Source organism: Antrostomus carolinensis, unplaced genomic scaffold (assembly GCF_000700745.2).
Source record: "Antrostomus carolinensis isolate BGI_N321 unplaced genomic scaffold, ASM70074v2 scaffold1603, whole genome shotgun sequence".
Taxonomy (NCBI): domain Eukaryota; kingdom Metazoa; phylum Chordata; class Aves; order Caprimulgiformes; family Caprimulgidae; genus Antrostomus; species Antrostomus carolinensis.
Window position 1 is genome coordinate 12,067 of NW_010304267.1, and position 27,753 is coordinate 39,819.

General features: G+C 46.7%; 1 protein-coding gene across 1 annotated transcript; it reads right to left on the bottom strand.

Moving 5' to 3' along the window:
* Positions 1–32: 32 nt before the first annotated feature.
* Positions 33–27,677, bottom strand: MOGAT2 (monoacylglycerol O-acyltransferase 2). The gene is made up of 6 exons (XM_010164369.1): positions 27,584–27,677; positions 15,819–15,997; positions 4,608–4,812; positions 2,625–2,799; positions 1,668–1,867; positions 33–187 (listed from the first exon to the last, which is right to left on the bottom strand). The coding sequence occupies exons 1-6, from the start codon at positions 27,675–27,677 to the stop codon at positions 33–35; spliced, it is 1,008 nt and encodes a 335-aa protein (XP_010162671.1).
* Between the last annotated feature and the right edge of the window lie 76 nt (positions 27,678–27,753).

Here is a 27,753-nt window from a genome sequence, read left to right on the forward strand (position 1 = left end):
CATCTCCATGGTTTCACCTTGCTTGAGGAGCTCTATATAAATTCCAGGTGTTTGTCTTCTGGAATGTTATATTTAGCTTTGTGCTCCTCAAAGAGCTTGCACAATTCGTTTAGGTATTTCTGATGGACTTGATCAACTTCTTCCTTGGAGGGTCTGTGCTTCCTCTGCACTGGAATCGGCTTCCCAACTGGAAAACAAGCAGAGGGATTAGGAGGAGCCAGTGTCAGATCCCTCTGGACACTTTGCACATCTTAGTACAGAGCTGGGGTCCACCTCTCCAGGGGTGTAGTGATGGATCGATATGACCAGTCACGTCCTGGGGTTTGGGAGGCTGTAGAGCCAAGGAGGTAGGCAGTTGGAAGTTCAGATCCTGACCTCCTAGCTCACTTCTATCCTTGCCTCAGTTTCCCCATCTGCAAATTTAGTTAATGCCAAAGACCTCTGTGTAGCTCTTTGAGGTACAAAGTACCACATCCCAATGTCATCCCTACAGCTGCTCCTAACATCTCAGATGTGCTGTGGATCAAGACAACATCATCCTAATGTTTGGGTTGGACTTTCCAAGCTGTTCCAACATGGCTTTGGATATCTGCATTGCAAATGAGGAAACTGAGGCACAGGGGAGCCCAAGATTGTCTAAATACACTAGTGATTGGAGTGCTTGTACTTTGCTGAGATCAAAGCTTCTGTGAAACATCTGATTTTTATTAGGCACCAAGTATCCATGTATCTTTAGAAAATCATGCTTTTTTCTAGGGCAAATCTAATTAATTTAATTCCCAGCACTAGAAGAAGCCCTTTCCCATCTCCCAGAGCCACCAGCAGCAGGATTGGGTACCTGCAGGGGACAGGAAAGTCCATGAGGTACTTGTCTTGCTCTGATCTCTTACTCAAATTGTGTTTGTCAAGTGGCAGAGGGTTTCATCATCATGTAATGCTGCTCCTCATCGGACTAATGAAGAGACCTTGTGATACTGCACAGCTCATAAAACCATTGAGACAATCCAAACAGGTTGTAAAACAATTAGAAGTAATTGCTGGCTGTCAAACCTAATCAGTGGGGTGAGCTCTGACTTTTCCAAACAACCTCTTTAATTAGACTAATTCACAGAGCATCAGTCATACTGGTGGGTCAAACATGGAGTTGCTGAAACCAAGTGAAACTTCTTCAAAATGAAAGACTTCCTTGAAATTTGGTCTCCCATGGGCATGGTCTCAGGTTGGAACAGCATGACTTGTTTGTGTACAAATAGTTGGGTTTTGTAGTTATCTACTGAAGACACTGAGCAAACCTGCACACCATGTAGGTATTGTCCTACTTGTGTTTGTGAAATTGGCTTCAACTCAATAGTTAAAGTGGTTCCTACCACTGGTTGCACTGGGGTTGGGATTGGCTGTATCCCACAGGGGTGACGGCATGGCCATGTTGTCTCTGGGGCTTTCTTAGCACTGCCCAGATGACCTTGGCTTTGCCATAAGACCAAGCTGGAGTCTCAAACCAACATGACATGTGAGCAGCTGGGGATGCTTCTTTGCCAGCATGTTTCTAGCCCACCACAGATCATACTCTCTGGAATGGTGCTCCAGCCTGGCAGGAGGATGACACAACTCAGGGACTGTGCCTGGTCCCACTTTGCCCAGGTTGAATGTGCCCAAGAATGACTTACCCACAGTGTAGATGGGCCGTCGGTAGGGTATCAGCCCAAAGCTGTACTGGAAGATGCCTCGTGCATGGAAGAGGGGAAGAGAGATGCCCATGATCTGCTGGAGTCGGTGCTGGAGCTGCCGCAGCCAAGAACCCTTGGGATTTCTCACTTGCTCAAAGAGGTCATTCTCCCCAAAGGAAAAGATGGGGACCAGCGGGGTGCTGTGGGGAGCCAAATCCAATGTAGGGGCATGATTAACAAAGCCTACTCCAAAACACCTTCACCCCACCTCCAAAACCAGCAGAAACACCCCATTACACAGAATCAGAGAATTGCTTCGATTGGAAAAGACCTTTAAGATCATCAAGTCCAGTCATTAGCCAAACACTGACCAGTCCCCGACTAACCCATGTCCCTCAGCACTGTGTCTACATGACTCTTCAATCCCTCCAGGGATAGAAACTCCACCACTGCCCTGGGCAACCCCTTCCAATGCCTCAGAACCCTTTCAGCAAAGAAATTCTTCCTCACATCCCATCTCAACTGCCCTGGCCACAACTTGAGGCCATTTCGTCTTGTTCTGTCCCTTGTTCCTTGGTTGGACAGACCCACCCCCACCTCTCTACACCCTCCTTTCAGGGACTTGGAGAGAGCAAGATGGTCTCTCCTCAGCCTCCTTTTCTCCAGGCTCAACAACTCCTGTTCCCTCAGCCACAAGGGAACTCAGCACTCTTGTGCTCCAGACCCTTCCCCAGCTCCGTTGCCTTCTCTGGACACGCTCCAGCACCTCCATGTCCTTCTTGGACTCAGGGGCCCAACACTGAATCCGGCACTCAAGCTGCAGCCTCACCAGTGCCCAGCACAGGGGGAAGAGAACTTCCCTGGTCCTACTGGCCACACTATTCCTGATACAGGCCAACCAGCCACAGACCAGAACATCCCTCCCCAAGTGCCCCTGGACCCCATCCCTTGAATCACCCATGCTCCATAGCCAGGCGGACAAATCCCTTTCTATTCTTCAGCAGCAAGGTGTAGGATCCTGGCCGAGCATCCAGAGCCTCCTGAGCCCCACCAACAATGATGGACAGCACGTTCCCACCCTCTGGTTTCTGCAGCACGTAGGATGCACTCTCCTTGTCGGAGGGGACAAGCCCTGGAGGGCAGAGAGGAAGAAAAAATGAGCATCTGTAAAATCCACATGATTGTGGTTTGCTCTGTACCTTTTTTCCCCATTAACCACCTTTGGAGGTGTGCTACATACTTTATTTTCAGATTTTTCCCATTCTTTGGCAATTTCAGCCCAAATCCTCTGAAAAGAGCTGGATTCATGCAGAGCTCTGCTGTGTGAATATACATTTATCCCTTTGTTGTCTGACCCAGAAGTTAGAAATGGGGAAAAAAAAAATCAGGAAAAAAAAAATTAAGAACTAGCTGAATTTAAGCCCCAGGGAAAATCTGTTTCGTTTTGCTGTCAAATGAAACCATGTCCAATCTGGAATAATTCTAAAATCAGTAAAACATCTGTTTTCGGTCAAAACACACAGGAATTTTAGTGGATGCTGCTAATTTAAAGTGAAGTTTAATGAAGAATTTGGTACCTTGGTGTTATTTACTTGTGAAAGTTAGAAATCTTTAATTCAGTAATGAAAAAGCAACATTGTTTTGAATTAAAAAAATAAAATCCATGTTTCGGGGACTGAATTAATTTGCAAATTAAAACCTCTTTGTCAAATGGATTCAATCGACCTGAAAATGAGCCATGCACCAAACTCCCACATTACAGTGATTAAACCTTCTTTCTCGTGGGTCATAACTCTCTCATATCTCACTGTTATGATTCCTCGCTCTCTGTGTAAATATTTTTTCAGCAGCAGGAGCCAGAGTTTATGTCAAAAACAGGGTGATGAATGCTCTGGTAGAAGGGCAATGGAGCTGAGGAAGGGTCTGGAGCACAAGTGTGCTGAGTTCCTGGCTGAGGGAACTGGGGTTGTTGAGCCTGGAGAAAAGGAGGCTGAGGGGAGACCTTCTGTCTCTGTCCAAGTCCCTTGGAGGAGGGTGTAGAGAGGTGGGGCTGGGTCTGTTCAACCAAGGACCAAGGGACAGGACAAGAGGAAATGGCCTCAAGTTGCACCAGGGGAACTTCAGGTTGGATATTGGGAAAAATTTCTTCACTAAAAGGGTTGTCAAGCATTGGAACAGGCTGCCCAGGGCAGTTTTGGAGTCCCCATCACTGGAGGGATTTAGGTACAGTTGGACTCGATGATCTCAAAGGTCTTTTCCAACCAAATGATTCTATAATTTTATGATCTCAGACAGACCTGGATGCCTGTGTTTAGTCTGTTGAATCCTGCCCATGACATAAGCCCATATGGCTGGAGAAGTGGCCATTCCTCAATCCCACCAGTGAGAGATGATGACCATCTCCTGTCAGTCTCCAAAAATCTCTCCAAGCTCCATTTCCCCTCTCTCCATTTAATTTGTGGTGTTGCAACAGCGTGAGGTGCCATTTGCATCCTCTCTCCCTGGCCCCTACTCCCTGCAAGCAGCAGCAGCTTTGGAATAATTAGTTTTTCTCCTTCTTTCAGTGGCAACCACAATTTCAAGCTTGAATGTTGTTTGCATGGAAAGAAATACAGGAGCACCCTGGGTCCTGCTGGTTTCAGCGTTTCTGCTCATGATTTACTCTGCATTTTGCTGTTACACAGCACCTGGCATAATGATGCCCTGACCTCAGAGGTGACCTATGAAGTTGAACAACAGAGAAAACAGCTAGGAGGGCAATTTCAAGCTTCAAAGAGTTTTGGGGTGCCACCTCCAGTAGCTGTGTCCATGCATGGGATGAGATTGACCAGATTGCCTCCCATTCCCAAGCTCCCCTGATGTTTTCACTCTCTGCTCCTCCAAAAAGCATCCAACTCACCCACCCATCCCACCACCCACCCATGCTGCTGCCCTGCTTACCTCCACTCATCACGTAGTCCCTGAAGAAGGGGATGCGAAACCACAGGGAGAGCATCATCAGGTGTGGAGTGATGCCCGGGAAGAGTGTGGAAAAACCCGTTGCCTCTGTGCAGAAGTTGAGAAAGGCTCCTGCTGCCAGGACCCCATGGGGATGAAATCCCATTACATAGTTCTGCCTAGGATCCAGCTCTGCCGTCTTCACCAGCTGGACACAGGGATGGAGACAAAAATGGGGCCATGAGTTAGTGCTGTCACCTTGGGGAATGGAGCATTGGCTATGGAGAGCAGATAGGGAATTCCTGGAGGGGAATCCCTAGCACCCATCATGCTTTCTGTGGGAAAATTTCAACTGGAACAACTCAATAATTTTTCACTGAGATGTATTTCATTGCCTGCTCTTCCATCTTCTCCCATCTATTGGCCCAAGATGTCATTTCCAATGATGCAATTCCTTATGTTGCCTTGAACTGGCCCAGATGCTGTTGGGAACCTACTTTATCTAAACCATCCTCCAAAATATTTTCTAATATGGGGAAAAAAAGCTAAAAAGTGAGATAAAGGTGATTATTTTTTCCCCCACTCCACCCCAAAACCAGAACATCAAGGGGAGTGCAGAACCACTCTGGTAATGATCCAGGTAAAGCTGCTGACTGGCTCAGAGACACGTCCCTCAACAGTATGGTGTGGACCCAAGGTTTGTCCTGGCTGAAGTACACATCAGGTGATTCACAGATGCTTTTGTACATGGTGGGGTGAGACCCAGCTCCCAGACATCTAACAGAGACAAGCTGATGGTTTTCTTTCCATTAGGGAAAGCCTCCAAGAACTCAGACACTTGAGCTTGTGTTAGGTGCCAAAATAATCCATGAGTCCATCAAAGAGCAATGGATATCTCCTCAGGTTGCTACATTTTTATTGGGATGAAGGAATGAAGGAACAGGAGATGTCCATGTCCATTCTATAGAGATAGACCACATGGATTGCAGACACAGTGCAGCACATGGACGGCCCTTGAGGATTTGCTAAGTGGCCAGCCAAAATATTTGACCAATCTGAAAGTGGGTTTGGAGCCTGGGAGATGCTACATGGGAGAATGGGCACCACAGCAGAAGAAGGGACAATTAAAGGGAGATAAGGGACAACCAGAATTTGGACTCAGTGGGTTACACTTGCTATGGACTTCCCAGATAAGGGCTGGTGTGACAAACCCACCCTCGAGTTATGTCACTGAGAAGACCCTGCCATGTCAACATCATCCAGCATGCACATATCCTAGGGGGAAGCAGTCAAAGCTGAACACTGATGCCTTTCCACCCTTTCTGTGGGTACTGAAGACGCTCACAGCACTGGAGAAGAAAGAACCCTTCCAAGGTTAGCTGTCACAGTCACCATGAATTTTCAGACAGCTCAAAGGCACTTGTGCTCAAGAAGAACCAAAGCCCTGTGCATCTCTTCTCCCAAGTAACTAGTGACAGGATGAAAGGAAACAGCCTCAAGTTGCACCAAGGGCAGTTGAGATGGGATGTGAGGAAGAATTTCTTTGCTGAAAGGGTTCTGAGGCACTGGAAGGGGTTGCCCAGGGCAGTGGTGGAGTCCCCATCCCTGGAGGGATTGAAGAGTCGTGTAGACACAGTGCTGAGGGACATGGGTTAGTCGGGGACTTGTCAGTGTTGGGTTCATGGTTGGACTTGATGATCAATGTTTTTTCCAATTGAGGCAATTGTGGGATTTCTATGATTTTAGCACGTTGCTCCTCTGAGTACCCAGGTCCCATCCTCACTTGAGGAGCAGCTAATGGTGCATGTGTTTTCCCAGAAACAGCCAGAACCACAGGTTAATCACGAGGATGTACATTATTTTCCTACATCGTGGCTAATTTCCCATCTGTCCTAAGGTACTGTTGACTCTCCACATGTGCCCATTCAAGCGCCTGCTCCTAATGAGGGGAACGGACAAACAAGAGTCCCACCACTGAACGGGTGCAGAGGTGCCTAGGCAGGAAGAGGGGCAGATGGCTGCATTACTAAGTGCCCAGGGCTGCTGCCACCATTTGCTAATTTTTAAGTAATCTCAGCTTGCATCAATGTTTCCAGCATCCATCTTCGGCTTCCAAACAGCCTTTCATCTCTGCATGATTTATAAGCAGGGAGGTGAGATGCTTGGGTGTGTTGGAAACCACTAAACCTCCAGCTGTGTGTGCACAAGATCGAAGAAGTGAGAGGTGACAGCAAGCTCATCGCCTGGTTGCACCCTAAGGTCACACCATCATCCTTGTTGATGAAGAGCTGAACTTGGCGTATCCACTGAGCTGTGGAAACTTCTTCAACAGGAAAGTTCACTTGTGCTAAGACACCTCAAATCCTTAAAAATCCTCCATAGGAGACATCCCACTGCTGCCTTGGTGCTCACCCCCATAAAAGGGGAGAGAGAACAAGAGAGGAAAGAATGAAGAATGAGGACTTTAGGGAAAACTAATTTTAAACTAAAAGAGAGATTCAGACTAGATGTAAGGAAGAAATTTTTTACACTGAGGGTGGGGAGACACTGGCCCAGGATGCCCAGAGAGGTGGCAGATGGTCCATCCCTGGAAACATTAAAGGTCAGGTTGGATGGGGCTCTGAGCAACCTGGTTGAAGATGTCCCTGCTGATGGCAGGGAGGTTGGACCTTTAAAAGTCCCTTCCAACCCCAAACATTCTGTGATTCTATGATAAGAAGTGAGGGAAGAGAAGAGGGAGGTTATGTCCCCTTACAAAGGACTGGACACCCACCAACCAGCAATCTTTCCAGCCCCATTTCTGGTTGATCATATTTCTCTTACAGCTTTCCTTTGAGATCACCTTGTGATTTGTTTTATTTGCTGTAGTATGAACTTATTTTCAGATACTTCATTTTTCATCTTGCTCTGTCTTATATTATTTTCTGGGCTTTTGGTTTGTTTGTTTGTTAGTTTGTTTGTTTGGAGGGTTTTTTAAGGCTAATTCTGGCCACAGACAAAGCCAAATGTAACCCTTGGTGGTTTGTGTTGCCTCTGGATGGTATATCTGTCACTGATAAATGATTCCTCATCTCCCTAGTGGCCTCAATACCACTAAAGTTTTGAGTCCTACCAACCATTGGTGCTCCAATGGTCCATTGTTGGTTCTGGATTGGACCTTTTAAACCACACATGTGTTTTGGAGCTTTATTATCATCTATATATCCAACTATATGAATCCTATGTATTCAGCTGACAGGAACCTCATGAAGTTCAACAAGGAGAAGTACAAAGTCATGCACCTGAGGAAAATCAACCCCATGCACCAATACATGCTAGGGGCCACCCAGCTTGGCAGAAAAAGACATGGGGGTCCTGGTGGAGACCAAGTTGAATATGAGCCAGCAATGAGACCTCACAGCAAAGAAGGCAAATGATATCTAGGGCTCCATTAGATACATTGGCAGTAGGTGGAAGGAGGTGCCCGATGCCAGGACCAGAGGCAATGGGCACACACTGGAACACAGGAGGTTCCCTCTGAACATCAAGAAACATTTTTTCACTGTATGGGTGACCAAGTACTGGCAGAGGTTGGTTGGAGGGGTTGTGGAGTCTCCATCCTTGGAGATAATTCAAAAACCTTATAGGCACAGGCCTGGGAAACCAGCTCTGGGTGGCCCTGCTTGAGCACAGGGGGGGTTGGACCAGATGACCTCCAGAGATCCCTTTCAACCTGAAACAGCCTGTGATTCTGTGATATTTGAATCCCTTCTTTAAGCCATGGACAGCTAGAGGGTAGGTGTGTGGTCACTCAAGTGTTGGTGGATCTGATTAATGTTTCTGCCAGAGCTGTCCCCTGCAGTAGCACTGACCACATCTTAGTGACTTAGTTGAATTATTTGCCTCTTTCAGCTTTGTGAACTCAGCTCCTTCCAGGGCATAAGCAAAAGAGAGGAGAGAAGGTCCCCATTTTGTCATAGTGTCTGCTTACATTCGGGTGTTTTGGCCAGAACTTAGAGAGAAACCAAAGAGTTTGTACAAGAATAAGAAGGAAATCTGTAGCAGAGGAGAGACAAAGTTTCTTACGCTGTAGGTCAGGCCCCTGGACTCTAAACCACCCTTCTCCTTCTGGAAACTCTTTAACACACAAACTTGATCCTCCCATCTGGATTGTTCCCACTGTTTATTCACTTCTTCACTCTCCTCCTACCAGAGGTCAATCTCTGTTCCCAAACTGCCAGGAAAGTTAATACCTGACATGGCACAACCTGGCTCTCTCCTGCACTTCAGCCCTGAAGTGTTTAACGGGGCTGGGGTTGAGGTGCAGAGGGGTGGGACTCTCCTTCCTCCTGGTTTGGCCAGGTTGTTATTTCCACACCCACCGGATGGCATCTGCTGCTCTGGTCTCTCTGGGTGAATTGAACCTTTAATAATTGTCAAACTACTTAAAGGTCCAGCCAAGCCGGCCTGTGTGTAAACAGTTGAGACAAGTGCTTGACTTGAAGCTTTCTTGGTAAGACAAGAACAGTTTCTCATCTCAGAGATCTCTGAAGGATGGCAAATTAATGTGTACGGCCTACAGTCCAAAGGCAAAGAACTGTTACCAGCTCTGGGTTTTGCTCTCCAAACCAAGCCATGGCTTTGCTGGCTTCCCTGAGCTTCTCCTTCACATGGTTGATGGCTGCTTGATGGTTGATCCCATCTCCATGGGGTGCTGGTTTGTTTCTTGGCTGCTAACAGCAGTAATGACCCTCCATCAAAGGTGTTATGAGTCCTTCCAGATCCCAAATCTATGCTGATCTTGACCTTCCTAACAAATTAACTTAAATTTGTGTGTTGAAGGATGAGACCTACTTTATGCTTCTTCATGGAGAAATATGTTGATAGCTACAGTTGTTCAGTGATTACTCTGTAGCAGAAACTCTTCTTTATTCTCTCTACTCAAATGTGGATCTAAGGCACAGGTGAAACCCTGCCCCAGTTCTCCCAGCTCCCCCAGAGACGCGGTGAGACCTGCTCCATCCACTTTCAGCTGTGTTAGGGAAATGCATACACGGTCTTTCAGGAGCTGGTAAGAGCCCATGTACTGGCCAGGATCTCAAGCAAATTAATCCAAATTAATTTTAAACTCGATTAGTTAAACTGTATTAACATCCCAAGTAGATGCTCTAAGATGGAATTAAAGTGGCCTTTGTTTGGTACTTGTTTTGGTTTGTTTGTTTGTTTAAGATTCATTTTGGAGTGGAATTATGCTAATTGCAATTAGGGCTTCTGAGTGACTGTATCAGCCCAGGAGTTCAGCACTGGTTTAATGAGGTTGTTTTAACTCACCCCTTGAGATGTGGCTGGGGTTTCCTGGTTGTCCTCTATGGACTAGACTGTCCTACCCCAAAGCCACGGGAAGAGGGAGGATGGGTGATTCCCCATGTAAGGCTGTTTCACTAATGCTTGAGGAAAATAAAATTCTCCCAAAGTCCAAAGGGTTGGAGGAATAGGTGTTCCAGCATGCCCTGGAGATGAACAGATCCACAGCATTGTTTGCAGGGAAGAAGTGATGAAAAAGCTGTTAAGTGAGGAATTAGATCACGTCAGGTTGAGATGAGTATGGGCACTGTATGGTGCTTGCTGTGCCGAGGGACATATGGTCATGAAGGGCACTGATCACAGAATCATAGAATGGTTTGGGTTGGAAGGGACCTTAAAGATCATCCAGTTCCAACCCCCCTGCCATCAGCAGGGACATCTTCCACTAGACCAGGTTGCTCAAAACCTCATCCAGCCTAGCCTTCAACATTTCCAGGGCGGGGGCAATGTGCTGTGATAATCCCATCCTTAGGGGTCATCACATGAAATGGCCTCAAGTTGTGCCAGGGGAGATTTAGGTTGGATCTGAAGGAAAAACTTCTTCAGCCAAAGGGTAATGAAGCATTGGAACAGGCTGCCCAGGGAAGTGGTGGAGTCACCTTTGCTGGTGGTATTTAAAAGACGGGTAGACGAGGTGCTCAGGGACGTGGTTTCGAGGTGGACTTGTCAGTGTTGGGTCCATGGTTGGACTCGATGATCTTAAAGGTCTTTTCCAACCACAATGATTCTGAATTCTATTACATAACATGGGGTAGGAGACAAGGGAGTAGCATGGCACCACCCCCACAGCCATTCACAAAGCAGAGGAGGATGTGGTCAGGAAACCTGATCAGCAAGCTTCTGCCTTCTTCATTTAAAGTCCCCCACACTGAATTGCTATTGTATTTCTACCCTTCTCCGGCCCCAAACTCCATTTCCAAGGATGTCATGTTCATTAATCTGCTCTTACGTAGGATAAACCTCCTTTCAACTTTGGCTTAAGCAAATCCTCAGGTCCCTTGCTATCCACCCTGGCACCTCCAAAGAGTATCTCTTGCAGGATGAAAGATGCAACCAGTTTCTCTAAGGGGTGAAACTCAGCAGAGAAATCCAGATCCAAAGAAGGAGAAATTGTGCCAAAGCAAAGAAAAACAGGTAGCCCACCCAAGAGTGTCTGGATGGGAGACCAAAGGAAGGGCAAATATCTGAGTATGGTCAGCAGCTGCTGAGGAAAATGGATTTTATGTCCCAGCAGTGGCAAGAGTCCGAGAGGGACAGTTGCAGAAAGAGGCTTTGGGGACTGGGGTTTTCTCCAGGTGCTACAATGCCAGGTCAGAACTATGTTTGTACCAAGAATCAGGAGTTTAACCAGCCAGGTGCATTTGAAGTGAGTTAGGATGGGACTTCACACTCACTCCCAAAGCTGATTAAGGATGTCAGCTCCAAAATGCCTGAGTCCTGCTTTGTTCTTGTGTGATGTTGTTTTTGAGGGTCTTGTAGGACCTCCCTTATCCAGTGGCTTAGCATGTTGCTTGGCAGTGCAGATGGTGGGACACAGTCCTCCAGTGGACCTGACATCAGCAGTGGCCTCTCTCTTACTTAAGGTCACTCAAGGGCAGGGAAGAGAAAGCCAAGACATGGGACAGAGAAGCTCCTCATAAAAGGAGAGAGGGATGGCTTTGGGCCATTTGGCTATATCTTGCTTTTACCCTGACAATCCCTCTTCTCTCCTCCAGCCAACAGAAGGAAGCAAAGTGAACAGTCAAGACTGTTGGAAATCAGAAATAATATTTAGCGTCATGGGCCACGACATTAAATCCACAGTTTCATATAATATATACATATAATATCACTCTTCTATGAAAAGAAAGAAAACATTCCTGCCAGGGCTCAGTTCACGTGAACTTGGGCTGTCCCCTCTCTGCACCACCTTATACTTCACCAGAACCACAACGTACTGAAATACGCCCTGGCATGGTTTATGCAATTATGAGAATGAATGAACTATGGGATGGAGCCATCCCAAATCACAGCTGCTAGGGGTCAACTAATTTTCCAATAATTCATTTTAGTTATGCTAACAAAAAAACCCCCCAAAACAAAAAACAATAATGCCAGGAAGTGTCCAAGTACAATGACAGAGGTTGGGACTTTGCCAGTTGCTATAGTTAATAAGGTCGTACTGGCACTTAGACAACACCAAGGCTAATAAGAAATCACAGAATTACAGAATGGTAGGGTTTGGAAGGGACCTCAGGAGATCATCCAGTCCAACCCCCCTGCCAAAGCAGGGTCCCTACACCAGGTTGCACAGGAAAGTGTCCAGGTGAGTTTTGAACATCTCCAGAGATGGAGACTCCACACCCTCTCTGGGCAGTTCTTGTGGCTCTTCACAAGGAGAAAACAGTACAGTGAAGACCACAGGGACCTTCTCCCCACAGCAGGTACTTTTCAGGCTGCCCTAAATAAAACTGTAAAGATGGTGCCTGTTTGGGTTACTCTGAATGATGACAGCACCTGAAGACAAAATTTGTCTCTCTAAGACCTTAATTTTATCTTCCTACTGCTAAATTTAACTCGTAACCCAGGCTGCGTGATCTGAAGGTGGAATGTCTTGTCTAAGCCAAGCATCCAGCCTCAATTTACAGTCAACAAGAAAGATGGTGACTTCTGTTTGAGGACTATGGTAGAGATGGATCTTGTCAAGCTTATGCTTTCCCCATATCATACCCGTCCTGGCCTTCTACACATTCATGGTGCTCCTCAGCTGAGGTTACCACAGCACCTTAGCTGTACGAGGGAGGTTGGTGCCAGTGGTCTCATAGTGACAGGAGGGGCTGGGGCTGGGGAGAAGAAGCAGTGAAGATCTGCATGACCATCCGGCTTGGCCATGTGACATAGAAATTTGGTTTTACTGTAAAGCTGAGTGTATCCTTCCTAATAAAGATGCCACACTGATCAAAGATAAATGATAAATGATGACTGTGCAAATGGAGGTAAGGGTTTGGGGAGACACCTGGCAGCAGCAGACAGATTATTGACTTCTTATTGAGCATAGCACAAGTAGAGCAATCCGAGGTATCCAAAATATCTCTGGAGGCAACATCAACCCACAGCAGACATCTCTGGATAATTGTTCAAGTGTAGCCTGCCCTAAACAGATTAATTTTGCACCTTTTGGTAGATTTTCCCCATTTTTAAGATCTAGCTAAACTCAGCCATGTACTGCAGGTCTATCATGAGGGTTTATAAAAAAAAGGAGTAGAAGAGGGTTAAAATATAAGGGGATGAAGCAGAAATAACTTTCCTGGGCAATGCACTGGACCTACCCTTGGATTCTCAGTGTTTTGGGGTTTTTTTCATTTTCCATTTTAAAATCACCTAAACTCATTCAGGTCCTGCCTGACCCTATAACTCCTAAACCCCTAAATAAAATACATCAGCTCCAAGGTGAAAAAAACGAGCAGCAAAGCAGTACTTGTGGAAGGGTGATATCAGCAGAGGGTGCTCCTTGCATGCATTGCAGAGACATGGCTCGTAGCCTGCACCTCCCATGTGCCAGATGCTCACTGCAGCAAAGTGCAAATTCATTTTGCTCAGATCCATGGAAAATAGATGCTCATCCCAACCTTTTTTTGCTTCTGTACAGCAACCATGCCCAGGGATCCTTCAAAGGTATCATTTAACACTGCTTCCTAAACTAAAATAGCAGGCAGCTCTTCCTACCTCCTGGAAATGATGCTTGGTCATGTTAAGGTTGCTGCCAGGATCTGAGAGAATTAGGAACCACATTTAATCTTCCCGGAATGACTAATCCTTTAGGACTGAACACAAATCTACACACAAATACAGCCTGGGGTGTTGGGTATCCACCTGTCCATCTCCCCAAATCCCACTCCCCTTGTGCCCTATTCTGACTGGGACTTTGGGCAAATGAGAGGTCCATGGGACTATCCAACTGTGTATGTTCAGACCAAAAACTCAGCTCAGCTCCTCGTGAGAGCAGCATAGAAAATGACAAAGGCAACATTTATGATTGTTAACTTCATAGAATCACCGAATGGTTTGGGTTGGAAGGGACCTTAAAGCTCATCCAGTTCCAACCCCCCTGCCATCAGCAGGGACACCTTCCACTAGACCACGTTGTTCAAAGCCTCATCCAACCTGGCCTTCAACACTTCCAGGGAGGAGCAGCCACAGCTTCTCTGGGCAACCTAGGCCAGTGTCTGACCACCCTCTTCCCTGCTGCTAGGAACAAATCAGTCCATGCTTGGAGGTGTGAAATTAAATATCTTCCATGCAAGGAAGCAAACACATTTGGGGTTTTTAGGTGGGGGAAGAAGTTGGCAGATGGGGGATATAACAGAATATAAAACCAGGAGTGGCATGGGCAGGTGAGACATGATTTGCTTGTGCTAACCAGAGCTTTTCCAGTGAAATGAGCAGGGAGCAGGGAAGTCTTCACACTACGTGGTTCACCTGGGGAACTCTTTGCTGTAGGATGTTGGGGATGCCAAGTATTTTTCCATGCTCTTATAGTGACACATGGTAGCAGATACGTGCAGCAAGGGCTGTTATATTCTGGCTTAGAAAGTCCTCGAGCAAGTGTGGAAGAAAGAAAATGTTTTAAGGAAATCATATTGTGTGATTGCAATGTTATAATACCCTTTTTATTTTTTATTTTTTTCTGCTGTCTTTTTGCAAAGCTCCCTCTGACTTCTCCAAGTGGGAAGAAAGTCTCCATCAAACTTAGAAGACTGAGAGGGGATCTGATCAATGTCTATCAAGATCTGAAATGTGGGGGCCAAATGGATGGGGCCGGGCTCTTTTTGGTGGTGCCCAGTGACAGGACAAGGGGCAATGGGCACAAACTGGAACACCAGAAGTTCCACACAAGCTGAAGGAAAAACTTCTTTGCTGTGAGGGTGCCGGAGCCCTGGGACAGGCTGCCCAGAGAGGGTGTGGAGTGTCCTTCTCTAGAGATATGCAAAACCCTCCTGGATGCACTCCTGTGGTATCCTGCTTTGGCAGGGGGGTTGGACTGGATGATCTCCTGAGGTCATTTCCAACCCCCACCATTCTGTGATTCTGTGAACCCTCTCTGCCTTCATCCAGTGAGCTGCAGCCAAACCCAGTAGCCATGCTCCCTCTACTGGCCTTACTGGTCTTCTACTGGCACTCAGGAAAAGAAGGACAGACAGACAATGCAACGTGGTGTTCAGGAGGGGGTTTCCATGGCCTTACAAAGGGATAGGAGATGAGGTGCCGCTGGGCTGAGCTGGCAGTTGAGTTTTAGCAGAGAGGTTGGTCCAACATTGCCCAAGCAGTGGCTTATGGCCAAAAGTAATTTCCAGAATATATATTGCATCTAATCATTACAGCCACATAAAAAGCTCACGGCAATTCTAGGATTTTCTAAGGCAGCCTCAAGAATAATTTATTGGAAACCCAGTTGGTGTTTCCTATTAAACTTTATAAAATATTACTTGTGTCTTATGGTAAAACTCACCACAAACTTTCCTGGGATGTGTTCCCATTCCTCCCCAGAAGACTATGATATACCTTCTGGGGGCCTGGCTTTGAAGCTCATTCAGAAGCCCTTAAATCACAAATTAAGCTCTGAGATTAGCCATAAAATAACTCCCTGCAGGTCCTCAGCCTCACTTTCTGACAGGTCTTTGAATAAAGAAATTCAACGGCAGTAGGACATATGCAAAGTAGACTTCCTTGGATGGTCTTGTAAAGAGGCAACTTGGAGGTGTGGTTCACTCAGCTGAAACGTTTGGCTAGCATATGTCACCTTCCAACACAAAATTAAGACCCACCTCCAAACACTAAGGACAAAGCTGATCCCAGAATCTCCTAAAACCCAATGGGACTGGTGGCACTTACCGTAATGGGGAAATAGTCCCTCATGTATCTCCAGACGATGCTGTTCCGGAGGACATGGATCCGCCTCCCACCCTTGCTGGGTTTTTCCCTGTCTATGAACCACCATGCAGCGTAGAAGGCACTGACCAGCCAAAAACGGGTGAAGAAGAGGGCAATGAAGGCAACTGTGCAGCACTGTGCTGAGAGAAAAGCCAGTTAGTGAGTTGGCAGTTGGGTCAGGTGGACTTTGAGGGATGAATGATTCACTTGAAGGGACTTATAGAATCATAGAATGGTTTGGATTGGAAGGGACCTTAAAGATCATCTAGTTCCAATCCCCCTGCCATCAGCAGGGACACCTTCCACTAGACCAGGTTGCTCAAAGCCTCATCCAGCCTAGCCTTGAACACTTCCAGGGAGGGGGCATCTACAACTTCCTTGGGCAACCTGTTCCAGTGTCTGACCACCCTCACAGTGAAGAACTCCTTCCTAATATCTCATCTAAACCTCCTCTCTTTCAGCTTAAACCCATTTCCCCTTGTTCTGTCATTAGCTGCCCTTATGAAAAGTCCTTCCCCAGCTTTCTTGTAGCCCCTTCAGGTACTGGGAGGCTGCTATAAGATCTCCCCGGAGCCTTCTCTTCTCCAGACTGAACAGCCCCAACTCTTTCAGCCTGTCCTCATAGGAGAGGTGCTTCAGCCCTGGCATCATCCTGGTGGCCCTTTCTCCGGGCTTGTTGCTGAATTATTTTATCAATGTGAAGGCATCTTTGATGTAAGGGGTGGTTTCTTCCTGATCTGCCCCAGGAACCTGGAGAGCAACCAAGCACCATTCTTGCAGCAACCACCTATTTCTCCAAAGGCCACTGTGTTTCCCTATTCCCACAAGACTGATGGACCTCACTGCATCCAGAGGATCCTCTTGGATCAGACCTCTATCCCTTTGTTGTCTGGCTTTTCTCTGGAGTCAGTCTGACTTCTGCAATGATAATGTCCTGAGCTATCAATTCACTATTTTAATTGTCTTGGATTTTTTATTTTTTATCTTCCCATAGATAAGATTTTAGTCTTTACTGAGTTTTTTCTTATTGATATTGGACCTTTTCTTCCATTTCTCAGGTTCATTCTCCACTCTAATCTTGGCTTCTAGGGGATTTTCAGTCCTTCCAACTCTGTGTCATCACAGGTTTTACAAGATGCTCTATTGCATTCCCTAAGACATTAATGATTTGGGACTTTCCCAAGTCATTAAAGACTTTTCTGAGCTGCTTCCAGTCAGTGCTCAGCTTTGCCCTCTACCTCCCACCTCCCTCATGGTCTGTGTTTTGGCAACGGAACACAAGAAGAGGAATCTGTGTGCAAACAAGCATCAGTTGGTACATCAAATCCCACCCAAGCCCAACACTACAAGAGACTGAGAAACAATGATGACCACCAAGCTGCCACCTGGTAAAGCAGATGCCCTAAAAAGTGCCTGGGAAGAGCTGTGTCCTCTCCATCTGTCCCTCTGGAAGCCTTGGTTTTCTCTGAGAAGGGGGAGACTGAGCTAAAAACCCCCATTCATCCAAGACCTTTGCCTTCTGCAGCTCATGGGCTACATCATGTGTCATGGGTTATATATATTGTTTTCTCTGGGTCTTTATCACAGATCTGGCACTCCGGGCTGAAGGACATGAGGATGGAGATGCTCTGTTCATCTTCAGCTGTGAGATAGACACGTCCATGGCCTCATCCTCTAAAACCTGGATTTTCCTCTTTGAGAGACACCTGGCACCTGTCCTCTCTAGCTCATCTCAGCTAAGGTCTATCAGAGAAGAGGTATATGATGGTCTCATGTAAGACTTCCTTGTAACTTCTCTTTTATTTTACTTAAGGATAAATAAGCAGATCTGGTTTGTAGGGTTTTTGGTTGGTTGGTTGGTTTTTTCCTAATCAATCACCCCGATCCCAGAGTCTTGCATTTAAAAACAAATCCCTTCCCCTTTTTAAAACACTGCCATGATAGTACTGATAATTCCTAGGGGTGGAAAAAGCAATAATCTAGCTGGTTCCTAAATTTCTTTAAAGTTGAAATCATCATAGAATCATAGAATGTTGTGAGTTGGAAGGGACCCACAAGGATCATCCAGTGCAACTCCTGTCCCTGCACAGGACAATCCCAACATTCACACCATGTCCCCAAGGGCCTTGGCCAAATGCTGCTGGAATCTTGTCAGGCTTGGTGCCATGAGCACCTCCCTGGGGAGCCTGTCCCAGTGCTCCACCACCCTCTGGGTGCCTGAAGAACCTTTTCCTCATGGCCAACCTCACCCTCCCCTGCCACATCTTCCTGCCATTTCCTCTGCTCCTGGCATTCGTTGGTGGCCAGAGAGAAGAGATCAGCACCTGCCCCTCCTCTTCCCCTTGGGAGGAAGTTCTAGACCCCCATGAGATCTCCTCTCAGTCTCCTCTTCTCCTCTTCTCCAGGCTGAACGATCCAAGTGACTTCAGCCTCTCCTCATACAGCTTGCTCTCTAAACCCTTCCCCAATGGGATCTTATGTCCTCATATATGTAGAGACACTGCAGCAGGTACCTGGTTAGACATTAATAAAGTCTGTGAGGACACATTGCAGCTCTCTCCAGAGCAACAGGTCTAACCTGCAATGCATCCTCCAGGTCAGAACAAATCAGTGCTTATACCTGGTGCCACTCCTTTCAAATGCTACAGACACACTCTTTATAACTCTTGAGGAAAACAGCATCCAGCATTAAATGAAGCTCGAGGGTCCACATGACACAGAACTGCTGCTTGAGGAACAATGCAGAGGTTGCAATTTTAGTGCACCTGGAAGCCGGGTCACCAGGTCTGCTGCAAAACTGTGCAATGTTTAATTCTCTTTTTATCACACCGTGCAAAGCTCAAAGTACATTCTGCAAAATAAAGGAGTTGTTCTGGTCCACATCTGTGCACTTATCATCCAAGTGAGGCCTTATCTTGAAAAAATATAATTATTAATTTATCCTTTGATTCATTTGCAGTTCAATTTTTATTTATTTTATTTTATATTTTTTTTTAGGGCAGCATTTGCACACAGTGACCTTCACTCCATCTCCAGATTATTTTTGTTGCTGTGGGAAAGGAGAAAATTTACCATAGAATCACAGAATCAATTACAGAATGGTTTGGGTTGGACGGGACCTTTCAAGGTCATCTAGTCCAACTCCCCTGCAGTGAGCAGGGACACCTTCCACTACACTAGGTTGATCAGAGCCCCATCCAATCTGACCTTGAATGTTTCCAGGGATGGGGGTTCTACCACCTCTCTGGGCAACCTGGACCAGGGTTTCATAACCCTCATAGTAAAAAATTTCTTCCTTATATCTAGTCTGAATCTCCCCTCTTTTAGTTTAAAACCATCACCCCTTGTCCTATATCTTCAGGCCTCACTAAAAAGTTTGTCCCCATCATTCTTATAGGCCCTCTCTAAGTATTGGAAGGCCACTATAAGATCTCCCTGGAGCCTTCTCTTTTCCAGGCTGAACAGCCCCAACTCTCTCAGCCTGTCCTCACAGCAGAGCTGCTCCAGCCCTCAGATCATTTTTGTGGCCTCCTCTGGACTCGCTCCAACAGGCCCATGTCTTCCTTGTAGTGAGGACTCCATAGCTGGAGGCAACACTGCAGGTGGAGTCTCACCAGAGCAGAGTAGAGAGGCAGAATATCATGCCCTAGCATGGACAGCTTTCAGTCTGAAAGGTGCTGTGGATGGGACCAAAAAGACAGGAAAGATCCAGAAAATGTACAGTTAAATCCTACTGTCTGCATCCAAACCAATCCCCACCTTAGGTGGACACATTATTATATCTGGGATGTATTTTGTTGAGAAGGAGGCACTCTGTACCACTACCTGGTCTGTCACGGGGTGTCACCATAGCTGCTTGGGTCAAGGGAGATTGCTGTCCCCCTTCCAACTTCCCTGCAGATGTCTGTGTGTCATGTCCTCAAACTTTTGAATGAAAACACAGCAGAGGCAGTGTGATCCCATGGGTTAGACATCAAGATTTTCAGGACTATCAGTGGCAAGATATTTGCCACAGAGCTGTATTGCTGCTTCCTGAAAGCCATCTCAGGTCCCCAGGCTGGGTCCACCACCATCCCTGCTGCCCAAGACTTCACGCTCTTCAGCCTGGCTCCAGAGTCCCTTCACTGTCACTGACCCGTCCTCTTTTAGGTTACTCAGGTGACTCTTCACATCTTAGAGTCTCCATGTTCTCCAAGCCACTGAAAAGCAACATCCCACATTAAAAAAGGGCCAAATCCTGGATCCATTTGAGCTGGGCTCTAGAGGGAAGGACTGTGCACCAGCAGCCAAGATGTATTTCTATTCCTGCAAATCCCAAGTCTTTCTTGAACCCACACTGGAGAGGAACACGCACTTCTCTTCCTCCACAGGTCATCTGCCAAAGGCAGAGCAGCACGGACAACTGAAAGCCACCTCCTTGCCCCTTGTGCTTCTTTTCTGCAGGACAAGGCAGAAGACATGGGTGGCAAACAGGAATATTTGCTCGTTGTGAGGCTGCTCCTCATGATCATTGCTTTCTTCCCTTGAGAGGAATCCTAAGAGGAAAATGAGGACAGCCAAAAGTTTCTTGCCTGTCCCTCCCTGAACCAGGGACCACTGCAGAGCTGCCCAGATGACAGCTGTATTTTCCTCAGCATCTACTTCCCTACAAACAACTCATTTTCTGGGCTACCTGCCAGGTGGACACTTTAAAGCATATCACGAATATGACATTAGGCTCTTGGTCAGGGTACCTCAGCAGATACCTCCCTTCTGGGGCCAAACTCCAGCCTGCATACAACCCACTGTGCCCACAAAGCAACCTGCAAAGGGCTGTTGGGTCTTGGAAATGCTGCTGGAAGAGATGGCAGTCTGCATCATGATGGGAAAAGGGGGAAATCAGAAAGTCCCCAGTTCATTAGAAACCCATTTTTGAACCCCATCATCTGCCAGGGCTCTGCAGAGTCAGACTAACTCTCCAGCTTAAAATCATAGAATGGTTTGGGTTGGAAGGAACCTTAAAGACCATCTAGATCTAACTCTCAGCTTGGTCAAGCACTCCATGGGAGCAAGCTCTCTGGTGAGGATGGGGATTGCAGGTGCATAAGGCACACAAATGGCAATGAGATGTGATTATAACATCACTGCCTTTACATTGTTCTTTAAGGGAAAAGGGGGGAGAATTACCTTCAGTTTTCAACCATAACTTCGCTACAACATCTACCTTCCACCTTTCTGCCTCCATAACTCCCTTGATTTCCAGCCTCAGGCTGCAATCTCCCAAGCCATGGTTGTACATTCAGGAGGACCAGGAGGGTTTGGGGATGTGGCTGCAAACAGATCTGATCTCCTCCCCCTGCAGGTCTGGACTTTTGTGAGGTAGCCCAATTGCACATGCTAAATTGCTATAAAATGGCTTAAGTCACAGAGCACCTTCAAGGTAGACATCACCATGGGCTGCAAGAGGAGGTCTAAGGGCATCATGTATGTCTTTGCAATCACATTAGTCCAGTTCAATGGCAGAATTGCCTCGATTGGAAAAGACCTTGAAGATCATCGAGTCCAATCATGAACCCAACACTGACAAGTCCCTGACTAACCCATGTCCCTCATCACTATGTCTACATGACTCTTCAATCCCTCCAGCAATGGGGACTCCACCACTGCCCTGGGCAACCCCTTCCAATGCCTCAGAACCCTTTCAGCAAAGAAATTCTTCCTCACATCCAATCTCAACTGCCCTGGGCGCAACTTGAGGCCATTTCCTCTTGTCCTGTCACTTGTTCCTTGGTTGAACAGACCAACCCTCACTTTTCCCAGGACTTTTCTGGACGTGTCCAGACAGGGACTATGTCCCATCAAAGTGCTCCTGGACCCAATATTGCTGCTAACCCATCATTTACTCATTCAACCTCAAATAAGGAGAACAGTAGCCCATGGAAAGAGATTTTCGGCATCACAGCAGCTCCAGAGTGAGCCAGATTCATGTTGCATTTTGCGAGATGCTCATGGCTGAGGTCCCCAATAGCAGCCTAGAGTCCCTGGCAGTGATGTAGAGTCCCCTGCACAGATGCCATACACCTCGGCACAGCCAAGCCTGGCAACCTGACCAGGCTGTCCCAGGCTGCGGACTATGCTCAGCTGTCAAGGAGCCTTGACTCATGATGGCACTGTGTGCCCTTTGAGCCAACTCTGCTGATTGAAAGGGTTCAAAGGCTGGGTGCCATATGCTGGATCTGCAGAGGCAGCATGTGCAGGTCTCCTGCCTCTGAACTGGGTTTGTTTCCATGGGTTCAGCCCTACACTAATGTATTGGAGAAGAGGAGACTGAGAGGGGATCTCATCATGGACTAGAACTTCCTCCCAAGGGGAAGAGGAGGGGCAGGCGCTGATCTCTTCTCTCTGGCCACCAACCAATGCCAGGAGCAGAGGAAATGGCAGGAAGATGTGGCAGGGGAGGGTGAGGTTGGCCATGAGGAAAAGGTTCTTGAGGCAGAGGGTGGTGGAGCACTGGAACAGGCTCCCCAGGGAGGTGCTCATGGCACCAAGCCTGACAAGATTCCAGCAGCATTTGGCCAAGGCCCTCAGGGACATGGTGTGAATGTTGGGCTTGTCCTGTGCAGGGACAGGAGTTGCACTGGATGATCCTTGTGGGTCCCTTCCAACTCACAACATTCTATGGTTCTATTATTCTAATATTCTATGGTGCATTTGGATGGATGCCTGTCCTGATTTCAGCTGGGACAGAGCTAATTTTCTTCTCTTAGTATCTAGAATAGTGGGTTTTGTTTTTGTTTTTTTTTTATTCAGGGTAGGATTTCTTGAGAGAAGAATGTTGATAATATAGTGATGTTTTCAGTTGTTACTGAGGAATCAAGGACTTCCCAACTTCCCATGTTTTGCTAGTCTACAAGTGCAAAAGAGGCTGGGAGGAGAGCGATGGGTTCAAACTGGTATTTGGATATGTCAATGGGATATTCCATATCATATAATGTCATGTTCAGTATAGAAATGAAGGTTGTCCATAATGCTAGTTCCCTCACTCTTCCAGGATTGCAATTTAAGGACTTTCACTCCTCTGGGATCAGTATCAGTGGGTGGTGAAGTCTACAAGTGCAAAAGAGGCTGGGAGGAGAGCGATGGGTTCAAACTGGTATTTGGATATGTCAATGGGATATTCCATATCATATAATGTCATGTTCAGTATAGAAATGAAGGTTGTCCATAATGCTAGTTCCCTCACTCTTCCAGGATTGCAATTTAAGGACTTTCACTCCTCTGGGATCAGTATCAGTGGGTGGTGAGCAATTGTACTTTGCATCACTGTGGTGGTTTCACTCCTTTGTCTGCAACCAAAGTCACTCTCTCAATCTACTCCCTCCCAGGGAGCAGGGTAGAGAATTGGAAGGGTATGAGTAAGGAGACTCATGAGTTGATATCAAAACAATTTTCTTATGGAAATAAAATAATGATGATGATGATGATGATGATAAAAATAATGGTCATTATGCAAATAATTGATGCACAGTTCAATTTCTCACCACCTGCTGGCTGATGCCCACCCTGTCCCCAACCAGCAATCCCAGAGCAGAGAGAGTCTGAAACTGAAATTACAACCTGGAATAGTGAGCCTGAGTGATCCCCAAGAGAATCCCTAGCTTTCTGGTCAATCCTCATTAATATAATGGACCTGACATGATATTATTAATTCTATCTTAGCAAAACTAGGACAATCACTCATTTGTATATTCTAGTATTAGTATTAGTATTAGTATTAGTATTATTATTATTATTATTATTATTATTAGTTTTATTATTAGTTTTATTATTAGTTTTATTAGTTTTATTTTATTCCAATTATTAAATTGTTCTTATCTCAACCTATAAGTCTTCTTACTTTTACCCCTCCAAACCTCTCCCCTATTCCCTGGGTGGGGATGTGTGCGAGCAGCTGTGTGGCATTTGGCTGCTGGCTGAGTTAAACTACAACAATGCCCATGCCTAAATCCATGGAGACCAGGAATAAGAGAGGCAGTGGGAAGTGATGCAGCAGATTTAGGCACCAGCTTGCTGTTTCAATGCCCTGTAGAAGCCTGGCTCCATCACATTAGGAGGAGACACTGGTCAGTACTGGGATCCTGCAGTAAGGACGCAATAGGGTCTGTATTCCATGCCCTGCATCCCATCCTTGAACCATCCAGCAGCTGCCAGCATCTGAAATAAATGACATCTTTTGTCTCAGTGCCTTATCGGGGAACATCCTCAAGAAAAGCCATCAGAGCAGACAATGCCTGCCTGTTGTGAGAGACGCTGCAGCAGAGCTCCCTGCCAGCACCAACCGCACTCATCCAGCACCCCACGGAGAATGAATGAGCCCCTTGGCCTCTCCAAGGGGATGCATTTACACAACCATAGCAACAGCTGCCTACAACCAGTGCTGCTGAGCAGCGGCTGCTGGGATCTCCAGCCAAAAAGGGCTGTGCAAATGTCTGGAGTGTGTTTTTCAGGGGATCTTTTCTGGCAGCAGATGCACAATTCTGTCTCAGAGAGAAAGGAGCAGCCGGTCGGCCAAATCCTGCCCAGGGCAGATCTGATCTCTGTGCCTGAGGGTTATAACTGGGTGGGGCATGGGGTGTTTGGCAGCTCATGGGTTAAAATTAAGGGTGTCCTTTAGCATTCAGCTTTTGCAGTTCTTAAACTGGGATTTTTTGGGTGGAAAACTCCAGGCTTAAAGAAAATTTGTAAAATTAATTGAACCTGATGGAATCACTCCATAAGATTTGGTTATCACCCTTCTAAGACCTTTCTAATAGCATTTCTTAACTGCTTTTTGGTTTCAGATTGTATCACCAAAAAAACCCCCAAAATATCCAAAATCAAAGTAAAATGGTTCCAGGGAAAGACAGTAATTTCTGGAACACCAGCCATGGAGGACATATGGGTTTGGATCTCACCCTCATTTTCCTGCAGGAGGCAGAGCCTACATTTTGAGTAGCTCCATGTTACCCTCTGACTGACTGCAGTGGATTCCTCTTTCCTGACCATTTTCTAGCTTTCTACTGGCTCCAGAAGTCTTTTCCACCACTGAAAAGTCAAGTGCCAGCTTGTTCCCAATACCGAGAACAGGAAAACCTAAAGTACAAGTTGTTTTGCTGAATAACACTGTTAAATCATAGAATCATAGAATTGATTGGTTGGAAAAGACCTTTGAGATCATCAAGTCTAACCGTATCTCTCCACTACTAAACCAGATCTCTGAGCACCTCATCTACCTGTCTTTTAAATACCTCCATGGATGGGGACTCAACCACTTCCCTAGGTAGCCCATTCCAGTGCCAAGCTCCATAAGCTCCAGCTGCATCCATGTTGGGAATGGGGATGTGTTGTTGCATCCCTTGTTAATATTGCAGCCACATCTCTACTACATCCCATCCCATCCAGGCACCATGGAAGGAAATCTGGGCACGGGGGCAGAGAGGGAGCTAAAGAGCAACCCAAAATGTCCCAGTCTGGCCAGCTGGGTCCAAGGCTTTTGCCAGATCTCCCCTCTTCTTCACAGTTAACATGATATCCATGTCTTCTCCTGCAAGCTGGTCTCAGGTGTGCAGGGGAAAGTTGATCACAACGGGATTCTCTTCTGCACTAGAAGATCCCCAGGGTTTATAATGCAAGTACAGGATGGCACCAAGTGCCCTGTGCTCTGACATGCCATAATTGTGTTTGTGGCAGCTCAGCTGGCCATGCCACCACTGCCACACTGACATTCACCCTCCATCTGGAGAAGGATGTCCTCCAGCTTGTCCTAGAGCAACTCAAGGGGCCACACTGCTTACACCTCTCCAAAGCAACTCAATAGACCCCACTTGCTGACCCAGTGGGTGAACAGTATTTCCCAGTCATGTCCATGTTTCTGATTCTCTTCTCTTCCAGTAAAGGGCAGCTTCACCCTTTATTGACCATCCTGGCCACTAGCAATTGTCCCTGCCCTCTGCCATTGCCCAAACCGTGCCAATGTGTGGTTTGGAACTGTGCCAACGTGTGGTTTGGAAGAGTGTAACTTAGCATGGGTCAAACCTATGCCAAGAAGCATGCAAACAGCTACACCACCTACCCCAGTATGGCCTAGTTCTACAGTCCACCAGATACTGGTGTAAAGGTGGTCATTCCACCCCAGGTCTGTAGAAGAGTTTGGTTGGAGCCATCTCAGAAACTTACTGAGTCTCTGAAGCATAGCCTATGCTTTCTTTGTAGGTATTGTTTTGGAGATGGTTGTGAGCCAGGACCCATATATACAAAAAGATCTGCTGTCTTTGTGTATTGGGACTGGCCAACAACTATCCTGCCACAATAAAGGAGAAGATTTACACAGATTCCGTCGGAGATTAAGAATTGGCATGACAATGGCAAACTCTAAGTTGTCACCTTCCAGTTTGGCTCCTGATGGGCTGTAAATCACCCCAGACAGTTTGCACTCTCTGATAACATGCCTCTGGGTCTCCCATCTCCTTCTTTCCCACTGTGTCCTATTCAAAACTGCATGTTTCTCATTTCCATCAGCACCTGATGTCCTTCACAGAGTAGTGAGTTTTCCAGGGTCCCAGTTTGCTAATGTGTCTCTTCCTCAATCTGCTTGGGTTTTCTTGGAAAAATGCCCTTTTGGGGTCTGCAGGGGCATCTCTAGAAAGTGAGGTTTCTATTCCCAGGGGTGCAAAGCAAAGTCCCCCATGCTCTTCCCATCATACCATGACTCAAGCATGGGAATGCCATTTCTTACAACTAACGCTGAGCAGGGCAGCACCTCAAACAGGCAAAACACTAAACCTAAAGAGCAGGAGAAGCTGAAACTCCACACAGGTTTGCTGCATAAGACCTTTAGAAGTTCCCAAGTAGAGCCATGCAGCCATGCACTTTCTTGGTGCCACCATGCTGAAAATCACAGAATCATTTTGTTTGGAAAAGACCTTTAAGATCATCAAGTCCAACCATAAACCTAACACTATCAATTCCACCTCTAAACCATGTCCCTAAGCACCTTGTCTATCCATCTTTTAAATGCCTCGAGGGAAAGTGACTCCACCACCTCCCTGGGTAATCTGTTCCAATGTTGACTACCCTTGTGGTGAAGAAGTTTTTCCTCAGATCCAATTTAAACCTCCCCTGGTGCAACCTGAGGCCGTTTCCTCTTGTTCTATCACTTGTTACCTGGGAGAAGAGACCAACTCTCACCTCTCTCCGCCCCCTGCCAAGGGACTTGGACAGAGCCAGAAGGTCTCCCCTCAGCCTCCTTTTCTCCAGGCTCAACAACCCCAGTTCCCTCAGCACTGAACTCATCACACTTGTGCTCCAGACCCTTCCCCAGCTCCGTTGCCCTTCTTTGGACTCCCTCCAGCACCTCAACATCTTTCCTGTAGTGAGGATCACAAATCTAAACACTTCCTTCAGACTGTGAGGTGAGAAGAAACCAAAAAAAAAGAAAAAAAGGAAAACAGGAACTGCTTTGGTGAGACAGAACTTCCCACACTTATCTTCATACATTGAGACAGAAACACGCGAGTGCAACGTCTGCTACTAATCACTTGTCCTAACATGGCCTGGGATTCACCACAGGCTCCCAGAAGATGCCTTTAATGTCACTTTCCTTTGGTCTCAGACCTTCAGTCCTACGTCTTCCTTGGGGTCATGGAGAGAAGGGTTTGGGGCAAAAACTTCTCTGGCTTTTCAGAGAAGGAAAAGGAGATGTCTCTTACCTAGACCTAGGAAGCTGAAGACCCATTGAACCACTGCTGCCGTTTGAAGCCTTCTCTGCAGTGGCACGGAGAGCGGAGCAAACTCAACCTTCATCTTGGGCTCCGCGTGCGCGTCTTGAAAGGACAAGGAAGCTCCACAAGTGGCAAATGCAAAGTGCAAAGTCGCCCGT